This window comes from Haemaphysalis longicornis, unplaced genomic scaffold (genome assembly GCF_048455015.1).
Source record: "Haemaphysalis longicornis isolate Haplotype H1 unplaced genomic scaffold, Haemaphysalis longicornis Haplotype H1 scaffold_13, whole genome shotgun sequence".
Taxonomy (NCBI): Eukaryota; Metazoa; Arthropoda; class Arachnida; order Ixodida; family Ixodidae; genus Haemaphysalis; species Haemaphysalis longicornis.
In genome coordinates, this window is record NW_027526233.1 from 6,245,996 (window position 1) to 6,260,478 (window position 14,483).

General features: G+C 49.3%; 1 protein-coding gene across 2 annotated transcripts in view; it reads right to left on the reverse strand.

Annotated features, from left to right (window-relative positions):
- Positions 1-9,939: 9,939 nt before the first annotated feature.
- Syx5 (syntaxin 5) overlaps positions 9,940-14,483 on the reverse strand; it is a 33,415-nt gene continuing 28,871 nt past the window's right edge. For both annotated transcript variants that reach the window (XM_077694746.1, XM_077694747.1), the window contains exons 9-10: positions 12,204-12,325; positions 9,940-10,160 (exon numbers count right to left, since the gene is read on the reverse strand). In XM_077694746.1, the coding sequence (XP_077550872.1) occupies positions 10,001-10,160; positions 12,204-12,325 (282 nt within the window). In that variant the 3' untranslated portion in view covers positions 9,940-10,000. The remainder of the gene's footprint in view (positions 10,161-12,203; positions 12,326-14,483) is intronic.

Here is a 14,483-nt window from a genome sequence, read left to right on the forward strand (position 1 = left end):
GGATGATACGAACGAGCCGGCGAGGCGCCCGAGTGCCGAACAAGCAAGTGACGGCTCTCTCGCCCCATTTGTCACTCTTCTTTCTCCAGAAACGGCCGGGCTGTGTTTTCTGCTCGCGAAAACGCGCCCCGCACGCCCCATGCGCGCTGCGAAACCTCCCGCACGCTGCGCGCGCCGCGGCCGGCGGCGGCAACATGGCGGCGGCTTCGGCCGCGAAGTGGCACGGCCGCTTGAGCGACTGCTTCTAGCCGCTCTTTAAAATGCCGCTCAAGGCAGACACGAAGTTTCTTGTGCAGTAAAGGAGCTGATAACGTTGGCGAAAGCGGTACTATAAAACACCATCCGCGCCGCTAGTGAAAGCGCCCATAAAATATCTGCCTGAGTGCTAAGCCTAAACATCTCGGGCGGAGCCAGCGGGCTGTCTCGATCGTTTCGCAAGTCGTCAGCGTCTTTTTCTGACCGAGGTAGGAGATACCGGAGATACCGCGGGCGCGAAATTGTCAATGCGGCCGTGAAAATACAGCGCGCGCAAAGCCGAGGCGTGCGAATCGCGTTCACGCTTGACTGTTGCGGCGTGTAGCGAGGAAGTGAGGAGACAAGCGCGAAGCTAGGCGAAGCATTACGCGCTCCAGAAAGGACTGCTTTGTGACGCGGGGGTTTAAAAAAAGCAGAAAAAATCACGGATTTGTTCACGCGAAAGTACGAAAAGAAATAAACGAAAACTTTTTTCAGCGCTCAATTTTTTTGGTCTGTGTTGGTTCATACGAATTTCGGATGATACGAATATTTTTCGCGGTCCCGCGAGATTCGTATCATCGAGATTCTACTGTAAATGTATACCGATACATGGTTCGTGAGACAAAGCTATGCCATTGTACTCCTTCATGATGGATGCGTGTATTTGTTTTATCCGGAACCACTCCTTTTTCACGCTTTTCAGGTAACTGATTTGACACAATAGAAGCCTATTTTCACGCACGCACCATGCGTCCAGAGATCTCATCAGAGCTTTCCAGTTGGCCAACCAGGCCGTGGGGTGATGCATTATTTTTTGCAGCATGGATTGTAGGCGGGCCAGTTGGTACATATTTCTGAGATTAACAGCGCGAAAGGACGGGACAACAGAGGAGTAGACTCGCACAGCGCTGACTAACAACTGAAGTTTTATTATCGCTGGACAGCAATAAATAGGAAAAAGGAGGGTGACACGCGACGCTAGACTTATCAAAAAATGTTTCACACACAAAAACAAAATGCCGTGCAATCTAAACACAGTAATCAGCACAGCTAAAGCAGACCAGCACAAACAGTCCACCACATATCGGAGGCACGTGGATTCTGCTAGCTGGCTGAATAACTGATTTCTTTGTCCGTAAGGGCGATGGAGGGTGTGCTGACACAATCTCGCTCCCGCTTCTGAATTTCCCATGCCTCTCGCCTCTCTCGCCGCACTCTGTCGGGCTAACGAGCCGGCACGCATGCGCACTTTGCCACATGCGCGGCAAGCGTGCTCCCCGAAGAGTTGCGTACGTCGCAGGCGTGCTCTTGTAGGCGATCGTTGAGGCAGCGCCCCGCCCCGTCTGCCCCACGTACGAGCGTCCACACGACAACGGTATTTCGTACACCACCTCTTCCTCACAGTGGACAGCCGGCTTTGTGTGCCTCTCTTTAGACTTGTTTTCCGGTGGGCCTTTGCAGTTTACCTTGCAAACAAGTTGCACTAGTTTACCCTGCAAACAAGCATCACCCGATGCGCAGCCACAACAGCTTCCTTCAGTTTTAAATGAAATCAAGCACGTTTGGAACGTGAAAGTGTCTGATAAAGGAACTGTTACATGTACAGTCCTTGTCAACTATTTCTAAGCCACGACGAAAATGGACAGGCCGCGAAAAAATTCTCAATGTATAAGCCTACGTCTCGAGCGAGGCTGAAATGTTTTATGCTGGAAAGCTAGGGAGAACACCTTTACTGTCAAAATTATTTTGTCGCCGTTAAAGGTTGAAGCTTATTCCTTGAGGTCGGAAGCTTAGTTTGGCTTAGAAAAGTTTGACAAAGACTGTACCTTATGTCTTTTCATTTGAATGTTCTCGCAGGATACTGCAGATTGCTCTACCTAGATTTGCAGAATTTCAAATTTAGCGCCGCCAAAAGTGAGGAGCTATAACGATGTCCACTAAGCCACGCAGGCCAAACAAATAGTAGCCGATTTTTGTAGTTGATCAAGTTTGTGGCAGTTTACATGATGATGATGATGGTTTAAGTTTAATGGCGCAAGGCCGACATGGGCAAAGAGCGCCAAATACAAAGTTATTTGATAAGGAGGGAAATCGGATAAAGTCAGTTAAATACTATGAGCACGTCTGGTGTAAAGGGCCAGGGTGAAGAACGTGAGTGGTTAAAAGATAAATACGGTGGCTGGTGTATAGGACCAGGGGTAAAACTATGGGTAATAAGAGATGAGTTGTAAGAAATGAACTTCAGATAGGAATCTTAAGGTTCGCTGAACAGAGAACATGGCATCATCTCCTAAGAAGTATGACGGGTGTGGTGGAATATGTCGTGTGTGTAGTTGTGGGAAGTGTTTTCGTCGTGTAATGTCGAGTGCCTTACATTGTATGAGGATGTGGATCACGGATAGGGCCTCTCTGCACCTGCTGCACAGAGGTCTTGGAGACCCCGTGAGAAGGTGCGAGTGCGTTGCATGAGTGTGCCCTATCCGTAATCTAGCCAAGGCGACTTCAGTGTATCTATTACGTGTGTCGGTGGTGTATGGTCCCAAGTGTGGTTTTATTACGTGTAACTTGTTGTCTGTTTGTTCACTCCAGTGTGTTTGCCATGTTTTGCGAAGTTGTTGTCTGATGTGTGGTTTCACGTCGGTGTAGGGTAATGTGGTCATGTCTACTGTATTCGAGAGTGTAGCAGCAGCAGCCATTCGGTCCGCTGCTTCGTTCCCGGCTATACCACTGTGGCCAGGGACCCAGCAAAGAACCAGTTCAAATTTGCGTACATACACCGACATAATACCCTTGACTATTAGATTTACGTGATTTTTTGAAGACTTTGTTGACGACAACGCCCGCACGACACTGAGGGAGTCTGTATATATAATGGATTGTGGGATGTGACTTTGAAGGATATGATTAACAACAAGAAGTACACCATAAGCCTCTGCCGTAAAGATACTGGTATTACTGTTAAGAGTTCTAGTGACATTAAGGCCGGGCCCATGCGCCGCGCAGGACACAGAGGTGGCAGTTTTAGAGGCGTCCGTATAAAATTCAGAAAATTGATACTTCTGCTGCAAATACAAGAAGTGCTGCAGAATTGCACATGTGGGAGCTCGGTTTTTATCTACATGTGTGAAGGATGTGTCGCATGATACAGGGCGGAGATGCCATGGTGCTATAAAATCTGTTTGAGAACTTTGTATGGTGTCTAAAAAGGAGACAGAAAGCTCTGACGCTTCCTCTCTAACTCTGTAAGAGAAGGGCGCAGAGAACGATGGTCGGTTTAATAGTAGTGCAGTCTGAGACGTATCATAAAAAGCCGATTTAAAAGGATGGTGTGGCATAGATGAAATTTTAAAAGCAAAAAGAAGATCTGTGTATGCTCGCTGACGTTGCAGGTTCCACTTATTACACTCCACATAGAGGCTTTCGACCGGGCTAGTCCGGAAGGCGCCACATGCCAACCGGAGCCCCAGATGAAGCACTGGGTCCAGCATTTTGAGGGATGTCTTACTTGCTGACCCATAAACAACGCTTCCATAGTCTAATCGTGAACCTATCAGGCTGGTAAAAACACGTAAAAGAAGTTGTTTGTCAGCCCCATATGAAGAGTGGGAGAGAACCTTGAGTATATTCATGGCCTTTAAGCATTTATGTTTAAGTTGTTTTATGTGTGGAATGAACGAGAGCTTTTCGTCAAGGACTACACCTAAAAACTTGTGTTCATTTCTGACTGGAATTGAGACACCATTGAGTTTGATGTCTGGATCCGGCCGAATGCCGCGCCTTTTCAAAAACAAAACACAAGTACACTTCACTGGATTAAATTTAAAACCGTTGCTATCTGCCCAGCCAGCTAGCTTGTTAACACCAAGCTGGACTTGGCGCTCGCAGATAGACAGGTTACAAGACTTAAAGGATAATTGCACGTCGTCTACATAGATTGAGCAGGAAATGGTTGGTGGCAGAGCCTTCCGAAGAGAGTTCATTTAAAGGGTGCAACTTAAAACTCCACCTTGCGGCACGCCGTTTTCCTGCACATGAACCCTAGAAAGTGCAGTTCCAACTCGCACGCGAAACGTTCTTTCAGACAGGTAACTGGCAAGCGTGTTCATCATGTTACCCGACATGCCAAAGGACTTCAAGTCGCTAAGGATGCCGTACCGCCAAGCAGTATCGTACGCCTTTTCAAGATCAAAGAAGACCGTCATGCAGTACTGCTTGTGGAGGAAGGCATCTTTGATATAAGACTCTAACGCAACGAGTTGATCGTTGGTAGATCGCCCCGCCCTGAAGCCCGCCTGGCAGCTCTCGAGAAGACCATTGTACTCTAAGAAGTACACAAGTCTCCTGTTTATCATCTTCTCGAAGAGCTTACACAGGCAGCTTGTCAGGGCAATGGGGCGATAACTGGCAGGAGAGGAAGGGTCCTTCCCTTCCTTTAGGACAGCCACTACTATGGCCTCCCTCCAAGAGCGAGGAATGTGCCCCGAAGCCATATTTTATTGTATAGGTGTAAGAGTGTTTCAAGAGTGTCTGGGTGTAAGTGTTGTATCATGGTGTATGTGATTTTGTCTGCACCTGGAGCTGACGTCTTACATGTGCTCAGAGCAACCTTCAGCTCATGAATTGAAAAACAAGAATTGTAAGAAGTGTGCGACTTGTTGTTATCACGCAGGGACTTCTTTTCCACAGATGTTTTGTGTTTTATGAAAGTGTTTGTGTAGTGTGCTGAACTGGACACGTGTTCGAAGTGTTGTGCAAGTGTGTTAGCCTGGTCTTCCAGTGTGTCCCCTGTTGTACTAACCAGGGGCAGGCTGTGTGTCTGTTGTCCTTTTAGTTTTCGTATTCGTGTCCAGACTTTGTGAGTGTCGGTGTATGAGTTTATGGAAGTGAGGAAGGCGCGCCAACTCTCCCTTTTTGCCTCACGACGCACTCGCTTCCCCAAAGCCTTTGCCCGTTTAAACGAAATGAGGTTATCTGACGTGGGGTACCGGCGAAGGACACCCCACGCCTTGTTCTGGGCCTCTCGCGCCCGCCTGCAGTCCTCGTTCCACCAGGGCCTCCTTGGGTTGCGGGACGCACTGGAGGCCTGGGGCATGGACTTTTCTGCGGCGTCGACTATGTGCGCCGTGACGAGTTGGGCTGCTTCCTCCACGTGTAGGTGTTTTATGGTTGTGTGGTGTAGTTTAGATGTTTCTGTGAATGTACTCCAGTTTGCTTTTGATTCATTAAACCTTTTATGGGCAGATGGACTGCATGGGCCTTTACCTCTGTATGTTAGGGATGTGGGGAAGTGGTCACTACCATATGGGTCCGTGCCCACGCCCCACTCAAGACATGGAAAGAGAACTGCGGAACCAATAGCCAAGTCAAGATGCGAGTATGTATTGTGTCCTAAGTTATGGTATGTAGGCTGTTTTTTGTTGAAAAGGCATGCTCCGGAGGATGTAAGAAACTTCTCTATCAGGTGACCTCGGGCATCCGTTCTGGAGGAGCCCCACAGAGAGTTGTGTGCATTAAGGTCGCCTGTTAGTATGTATGGTTCGGGCAGCTGGTCAACCAGTGCCTCGAAATCAGAGCTCAGAAGTGCAAAATCAGGAGAGATGTAAATGGAGCATACCGTTATCAACCTATTAAATATTATGGTACGGATCGCTACAGCCTCGAGGACAGTGTTTAAAGTGACAGGGTGGCATGCTAACGATTTCCGGGCGATAATGGCCACACCTCCTGAAGAGTGGGTGCAGCCAACCCTGTCTTTCTGAATACCATGTACCTATTTAAGAAATTTGTTTGTTTAGAGTTGAGGTGGGTTTCCTGGAGACACATAATACTTGGCTGACTGGCATGCAGAATCTCATACACATCGTCAAGATTTTTAAGGAGGCCTCTGCAGTTCCATTGGATGATATTTTCTGCTCCCATTATTTAAATTTAAGAATGACTGGAATGTCTGTGTTCGTGTGTGTTCATGTGTCGTCTTTCGGGGCTGTTACTCTTGGATTGGGCTTTTTGGGCCTTTCTGCAGGCTTGGAAGTCGGTGGCCGCTCCTTGCGCTGCGTTGCAGGCAGGAACGGCCCAACATCCATCTCGTCGTCGGATGTCCGAGGGGTGCCCGACGGACCGGGCCCCCCGGACTTAGCCCCCCCCCCTTCGGGAGCCCTTCATTTGAGCCGCCACCGTCGGGGGCGCCAGAGGTGGCACAGGCGGTGCGGTGGCGGTGGGAGCCGGTGCGGGGCCCGTGGTGTCCATCACCTCGGTACCCTCCAACGCACTGGAGGACGGGGAGACAGAGGCGGGAGCGGCACCGGTCCCGACAGGAGTGGTTTGCGCCACAACCGCTGCTGCCTCAGCAAGCGGCGTGGTGCCGGGTTGGGCTGCGTGAGGCAACCCAGCGGGGGGCGGGGGCGGGACCAGGTCAGACTCGCTGAACTGGGTCCCTGTGGACACCAGACGCCGCTCCGCCCCCCGGCGAGCCGCGTCAGCGTACCTCCCCAGAGGGAAAGAGGCGAACCTCTTTCTCGCCTCCGGGAAGGTGATGTTCTCGGTTACCTTGATGTTGATTATCTTTTTCTCGAGTTGGAACTTTTCGCACTTGCGGGAGTACGCTGCATGCGGTCCCCCGCAGTTTACACAAGTGAGGGTATCGGATTGGCAGTTGTCACTAGGATGGTCGTGCGCCGCGCATTTCGCACACGTCGTTCGGCCACGGCAAGAGTTCGTACCGTGCCCGAACCGCTGGCACTTAAAACAGCGCCGCGGGTTCGGGATGTACGGACGTATTGAGCACCGGATAAAACCTGCATATATATGTTGTGGGAGAACTGCGCGGTCAAAGGTCAAGATGATGTGCTTGGTGGGAATCTCCTTGTCGTCTCTACGGATAGTGATGCGTCTCACGGCAGTGACGCCCTGATCCTTCAAGCCGGCAAGGAGATCCGCATCGGTTTCGTTCAGGAGGTCTGTCTCGGATATCACACCCTGCGAGCTGTTGAGGCTCCGATGGGGTGTGACCCGGATGTCAAGATCAGCCAGTCTAGTCTGAGCTAGAAGCTTTGCAGACTGCTGCTTGTCATTTATTTCAATTAAGAGTTCACCAGACCTTTGTTTTTTGCATTTATACGATTTTCCTACTATGGCTTCAAGATACTTGGCGATCAAGAAGACTGACTGAGATGCAAGAGGGTGGGTTGGATTGAGCGATTCCATCACAAGAAATCGAGAAAAATTATCTGGTTCAGGAAATGTCAAAGATGGCAATGGGGGAAACGATACTTCGGTGCGGCCCCTTTTAGGGGGCCGATCACGGTTGGAGGGGGTTTTAGACAATACCATAAAGCATAGTATAAAAGCAGGGAGACGGGGGTACTTTCTCCTTTGACCTTACCCTGGTAGTCAAAGAGGTCCCGGAGCTCCCTGCCTGGTAGACAGGCAGGGAGCCCATCGGCCGGAGCTTGACCAAGGTTCCGACGGCCACCGTTTACGGCTTCTACCCTTCACCTTTAAACACGTCGCCACGGTTGGACACGGCTTATGTTGGGAGCTCGGGGTCCGCGGTGTCGCTGCTCACCGTCACCATGAATAGTCAAGGTGCCCCGTGCGGGGTGTGGCAGTTTCCAAAGCTAACCAGTGGACGGCGCTAGGTTAGAGATGGAATGGTGCATTCACAAATCGAACTTTGGCTGCAACGTCCGTGCAACGAACCAAAATCCTCGCGTGCCCACTAAGGGGGATTTGGGCAAGCTGCTATCGGGGTCTTATGGCCGATTCATGTATACTCACTGCAGCCTGCGACGTCAACATACTCCACTCAAAGAAGATATGGCGCTCTTCGATTGTCAGTCTTGGACTTTGCACGGCCTTCTGCAGAAGCAGTCCGGCGTGTGATCTTCACATCACGTTTTTATGGTGTGTGAAATCCTCAAACTAGTATTTGTGAATTATCTATGGTGCATCTGAGACCGCAAATCAGAGTCCCATTGCTCGGCGTTTACTAGCACAGCTTGCTAGAGGTGTACTTAGGAGTTTTATTAAATCATTGCTGAAACAATACTGCTGCTGTGCCCACCAGGGGGTTAAAGCAAGCTCCGAGACAGTACGAATCCTGGGCGTTGACATGATACAATTCCCATGGTTGTATCCAGCCCTCTAAAAAGTTGTTCCGTAATTATTTAACTAAAACAAAGAACTGAAGCAAAAATGTTACAAATAATTGCCTCAGTAATTAAAACTAGCTCTAAAAATGTTAGTGTAATTAAGCTCTAATTAGCAAACAAAGAGTAAGTGTGTAGTTCAGTTTTGGTTTAGATTTTTTTTCAGTGTACTAGGAAGTGGCGAGGCCCTTGCGCCGGACTTGCGCAGTGTGTGTGTAGTCTCCAGCTCAGCTCTGCGTGCGTGCAAAACGTGTACAACTGCTACAACTCGGATGCACGCGCTGAGCAAATGCCTTCCCGGGCGCTTGCGAGGCTTGCAATCGTTTCTTCACGTTAAGCACCCTATCTATTGCCCCTGAACCGACTCCGGAACAGCGATTCCATCTGACCTCCACTACCGCAAGTTCACTACAGGCTACGGAGTGGCAGCCAGCGATCGTTCCCGTTGGAAGAGAAATAAAAGGAGCTTTTATAGTCGTTCGGTTCCAGTTGTTTTATTCATGGAACTCCTTACAGCTCTCCGTGCTTAGAACTTTCGCACAAGCAATCGTGAAGGTAGAACGAAAAAATAGGAAACGAAATGCGGTTTCTTTGTTAATCAGTCACAATAAGCCAATGTTCTCTCCTTGCGCGCTCTGTGCGGCAAATTACTGCCCATTCAATACTGCGTATTCAGTCCCGCAAGCTTTTCCTTTGAAGTGGTGGAAAGCAGCTAGAACTTGACGAATACAGACAGGAAGAAAAACGGGACACCCCACTGACTATTTCGCATACTCCCTTGCCATGCATTCTGCCACTCCACTGGCCTGCGATCGACTGCGCTCTTTTGTTCCTGTGCTTCAAAGGCCCGCGACTCACCGGCAATATCAGCGTTGGCCCATGCGATAATGTTTTTTTTTTTTTTTTGAGTCAATAAAGGTTTCTTATTAAGCTAAAGCCACGGTTCCCTTCACTACGTTTGAAAATCATTGAGTGACTCACAAAATGTCACAGAATGGCAAAAAAAGCGGCACAATGAAAAAATGCACAGAGATCATGACGGAGATTCATTTCTCTGTGCATCCCAGTACGGATCAGCTGATTCCTTGGTGTCTTCACGCATGCGATCAGTCGCATTCGAGCTTGCGTGCAAGTGTTGTGTGAGCATTGCCACATCTTGCTTAAATAGTCTCAGTACATATAAGTCGCACACTAAACCGAAAACACGTCGGTTACCTACCCACAGGAGATAAACTACGCAATGCTGTCGACGCCGCCTACGCAAAATCCGCCTGGCCAGCGGTCCGCCATGTTACAATTAATCCTGGCATTCTTCGCTAGCCGGACGCGGAAACGCCACAGCAGCACGTTGCCAGATTACAACCCATCACTTTCGCTGTTTTTAGAAAGCAAAAGCTCCGCTGGCAACCTTCAAATCGTTGTATCATGTCTGCCACTGTGTGTCGTACGATTCCAATGCATTGGCTCAGCGGCGCGCTTTCCCTCTAGAGTCAGTATATTATCTCTATGGTGTCCACAGGGTAGCGAGATTCCCCGAAAACAAACATCCACAGGCTTTGCTTTTCCTGCCCAGGTGGCGGGCACCCCGCAGGGAGGCGCTTTATTCCCCCTATTCTTCAGGCCACGAAGACGACGAAGACGATGAAGAAGACAATGAGCACGGCGAACACCTTGATCATGAGCCAGCGGTTGGAGGTGACCGACTGGAAGTAGCGCAGGATCTCCGAGTGGGCCGCCTCCACGTTCAACGACGTGTCCTCCACGTTGGCGTCGATCCTGCACACGTTCCCATTGATCACGTTGCAGCATCAAACCAAAACAACGACGGCTAGCTGTCAATGAAGGGGCCTCGTTTGTATTTCACAAAATAACTGCCTTTTGAGAGTTCATTCAACTGCATCCTGGTTGCCCAGATGCTTTTTTTTTTTGTGCCCAACAAGATGCAGAACATTCAGAATACTGAGCTACACAATGCCAAACAAAAAGAAGCATGGTGGGCGGACCGGGATCTTTTTTTTGCAAGGAGGGGGGTGTCGATGGCTCGCCTACACAGCGCAATGGCGCAGTCACTATAGGGAGAGCAAGGTGAGGGCGGGTAAAAGGCCGCCCGCTGCCCATGAGCGGCTGAGTTAGACCACTTCGATTGATGTGCCGATGCAAGGCTCCTGGTGGCCCACAAATGCTTTGCCGCACACTTGCTGCAGCGATTGAATCCAAGTGGTATGAGCGAACTCGAACGAAGGCGGTGGCAGAAGCACCATGTGCGGCTTCTAGACAAGGAGCTCGTAGGCAAGCAGCGCGCTCACAGACTCCGTGGCTCGCTGGGCGGCCCGTGTTGCTGTTCGCGTTCTGTGTAGGCCCCGTTTCGGCGCTTGCATCTCCGCAAATCGGCTTCTACAACCGAAATTTCGGGCCTAGTTGTCCATGAAACTTTGTTACACTGAAATTTTGGCAAACTGGACTTTGTAACACAGAGGGTGAAAATACATGGTGCACATACACTTGAAGTAAAAAAAAATTGCATGGTTCGTTGCACCAGGGGTTTCGTTACATTGAAGTTTGTTACATCGAGGTTTGACTTTATATAATCGAGACCCTCAGGAACTTCGTTTGCGCCAATGATCTTCCGCCCAGTTAGGTGAAGCACCTACAGGTGCTCTTGAAAAAGATGTCCGCTGGCTTCATGTGAAGCAGACACAGCCCGCCGACTATGGCATCATTTCTGCCAATAAGTTGTAGTAGGACCTTGCCTGCATGCAAATAAAATGGTTGGAGCTCTGTTTCATCCTTTTTTTTTTCTTTTTTGCAACCGGCTTATAAAAATCAGTTATAACAATGGGATTTCCTTGGCACTTGGATATTGTTATAAGTGGACTAGACTGTATTTTTGTTTGATATACGCAGTTTTTGCTGTATAGTCTCATTGTAAATGTACCGTGTCCAGAAGTAGCTTGATATAAAGGATAACTTGATGTAAACAGCTTTGATATAGTCGGGTTCCACTTTAGTGGGAGCTAAGCATTGGAATGGAGACCTTATCAGCTGTCTGTACTGGACTTTGCCTTCTGTCCGCTCTGTCAACATTGCCAGATTCTCACGGTCCCCCAAAAAACGTTTCATGGTAAAGGGGGCCAAATGCGAAGTAAATGCACGAAAAAAAAAATGTTGTCACTTAACCAATATTTCAAGAAATCCACATCTGTGTAAATGAGGGATTACTGTGTATGTGTGTGTGTGTGTGTGTGTGTATATATATATATATATATATATATATATATATATATATACACACACACACACACACACACACAGAATAAGGGTTGGCAGTCAAGAAAACCTTTGAAAGCAAAGGGGGGAATGCGGTAGGTCATGGAAACAGATGAATTTTTTGAGTCAGAAAGAAAGTGGTGAAAAAATGCCCGCCCACCACTTTCTGACTCAAAAAATTCTTCATCTGTTTCTATGACCTACCGCATTCCCCCCTTTGCTTTCAAAGGTTTTCTTGACTGCCAACCCTTATACTGTCAACGAGCCCCTCATTTCCCATTTCTGATTCGCTATATATATATATATATTGCCAGTGCTGGCAATAAGGACTGCAACTTTTAAATATATGTGTATATATATATATATATATATATATATATATATAAAAGTTGCAGTCCTTATTGCCAGCACTGGCAATAAGGACTGCAACTTTGATATATGTCCTTACGGAATCCCTCGTCCCGTACGTCTCTGTTCTACAATATATATATATATATATATATATATATATATATGAGAGAGAGAGACAGAGAGAGAGAGAGAGTGGGGCACCTCTGGACCATCTCCTCCTGCTCCTTGACCATGTGGGCCAGCTGCTGGAAGATGGATCCCAGCTCCACGATGGTGCTCTCGATGCTCGCCATGGTGTCCGCACGGCTCTGGATGTACGCATCCTGCACAGTGGGCACGGGAGGGGGGGGGGGGAAGAAATCGGGCACACACTGTCAATAAGAGAGACACCCGAGAGCACTGCCACTGATCTCTACCGCTATGCCTGCTAGGGGGTATCACTGCTTGAGCACATTACCTTCCAAGATGGGCAGCACTGCAGAACGCCAATTTAACGTGCTCCCAAGCTGAACAGTGGAGTTCCTTTGGCCTAAGAGACCACAGGGAGAGCTGCTTCCCGGAGAAGGCACTGTGTGCACAGGCAGCAAATGCAGCCACAGCGGAACCTCCCCATTTCACCAAACCTGGCTTCCCTGGAGTCCAACTGGAGAAGAAGGCAGCGGCCTTGCTTTGCCGGCACCAGTCGTGGCCCCCTTCAACCTGACCAGGCAAGCGCAACTTAAAGGGGCCCTGAAAGGCATTTTGAGCACACTAAATGAACTAGCGCAATCGCTAGATTGGGTCGCCAACGTCACCTGTGCCAAGTATTACTCTTTTACGCGCAGCGGAAAGCTCAAACTTTTGTTGCAAAGTTTGTCGCTTTTTTCTCACCCTTTCCTTCGTGTTTTTGGGCGCCGCCATCTTCACATGTCTACATCATCGATTCCCAGATGTTCGTCATGAGCTAGACATCCTGCTATTGGGCGGCTTTTTCACGCACTTCCGGCAAAAAGATGAGTCGTCTGCTCAGTGTCGGCTCGCCGGCTGATCTGCCAGCGGAGTGCCGGAGTGCTTTGACATTTTACGACAAACGAAACAAGTGTAAACAAACGCTTAACCGTTTGTATTGAATGCAACACGGCCATAACACGACGTGGATTTTATCTTACGTGAGTACGTACCATAAAGAAAGTCCCGTGGCACTTCTTTGGTGCAATCGCAGAGAACGCCCTGAGCCGAATGCCCGGGTTTGACGCGTACATTTTATTCAACTTCAAAACAATCCAGAGATGCGTTTCGAACGAACGCAACGTCACAACATGCGTTGCAAGTCTGAACCGCGATTGACAGACGATGAGTTGCCTCCTCCTGCCCGTCGTAAATACGGCACTCACCTCGCACCCGGTTTGCGGGGACGAGCAGCAAGTCACAACTCTGGCGCGCAAGCGAGAAGGCCAGGCACACTGCACATACCCCATGCGAGGTTGAGTGGTACGTCGTTCGAGAAAGATAATCCAGACCATGGGAAGCACTATCCACCCGCAGAAGTACAATGTCGCATTTCATCGCGAAACGAACGCGTCCACAACACACAGGAGGCGATGCACACACACACACACAGCTTCGGTCGCTGCATTGGCTTAGCTGCAAGCTTCGTTCGGACAATCAGCGATGCTACGACGATACAGAGCTGCGTGAGGACGACGTGCTAACCACTTCACGTATTTAAAAACACAGGGGCAAAGAACTAGGTTCATCGGAAGCAAAAAATCTTTCCTCCATTATAGTGCTTGAAATATTCTGGCTAGTGTGCCGAGGGCGGGCTCCAGGCGGGCGCCGGGAGCGATGTACGCGGCCGTCTGCCACTTGGGGCGCTGCCGTGCGGGAGTGTGCGCGTTCATCCGGCCCGAGCAGATCGCGCGGTTACCTCCGAGCTGCGTAGCAGACGGCAGCGGCAGAACTTTCCATTCTCGCTTGCGACGAAAGCGAGCGAAAGCGATGGGAATTCTGTCGCGCAACCAAAATTTGTCCCGACCATTCGACAAAAACGATCGTCGCGCGACAAAGCGACGGAATTTCTGCCGCTTTCACTCGCTTTCGTCGCAAGTGCGAACGGGCCTTTATGCGCAATCTCCGCCCCACATAAAACAAGCTCTTGCTTGTCGCCTGAGCATACGGTTGATATCTGACTACGTTACACTGTGCTTGCCAGTGTATTTAAACGACGTCACTAGGTTTAAAACGTACACGCTCGGCGTGCAGCTTTGTAAACGCAAGCGGTCTCACATACGCACGCTATTTTGCTGCTAATAGAGTTTTAGTACAGCGTTTGTGGCCTTTGCATACGCTAAACGCTAAATTTTTGCGTCCCGCTACGTAAACACCGCGAGGGAAGTTTGTGTTAGTAGAGCGTCTCATCAGTTTTGCGTAGCGACAGACTAATGCATACGGCGCCATCTGTCAAATGTTTTCCGAAATGTCTCGCCGGCTGATCTGCTAGCG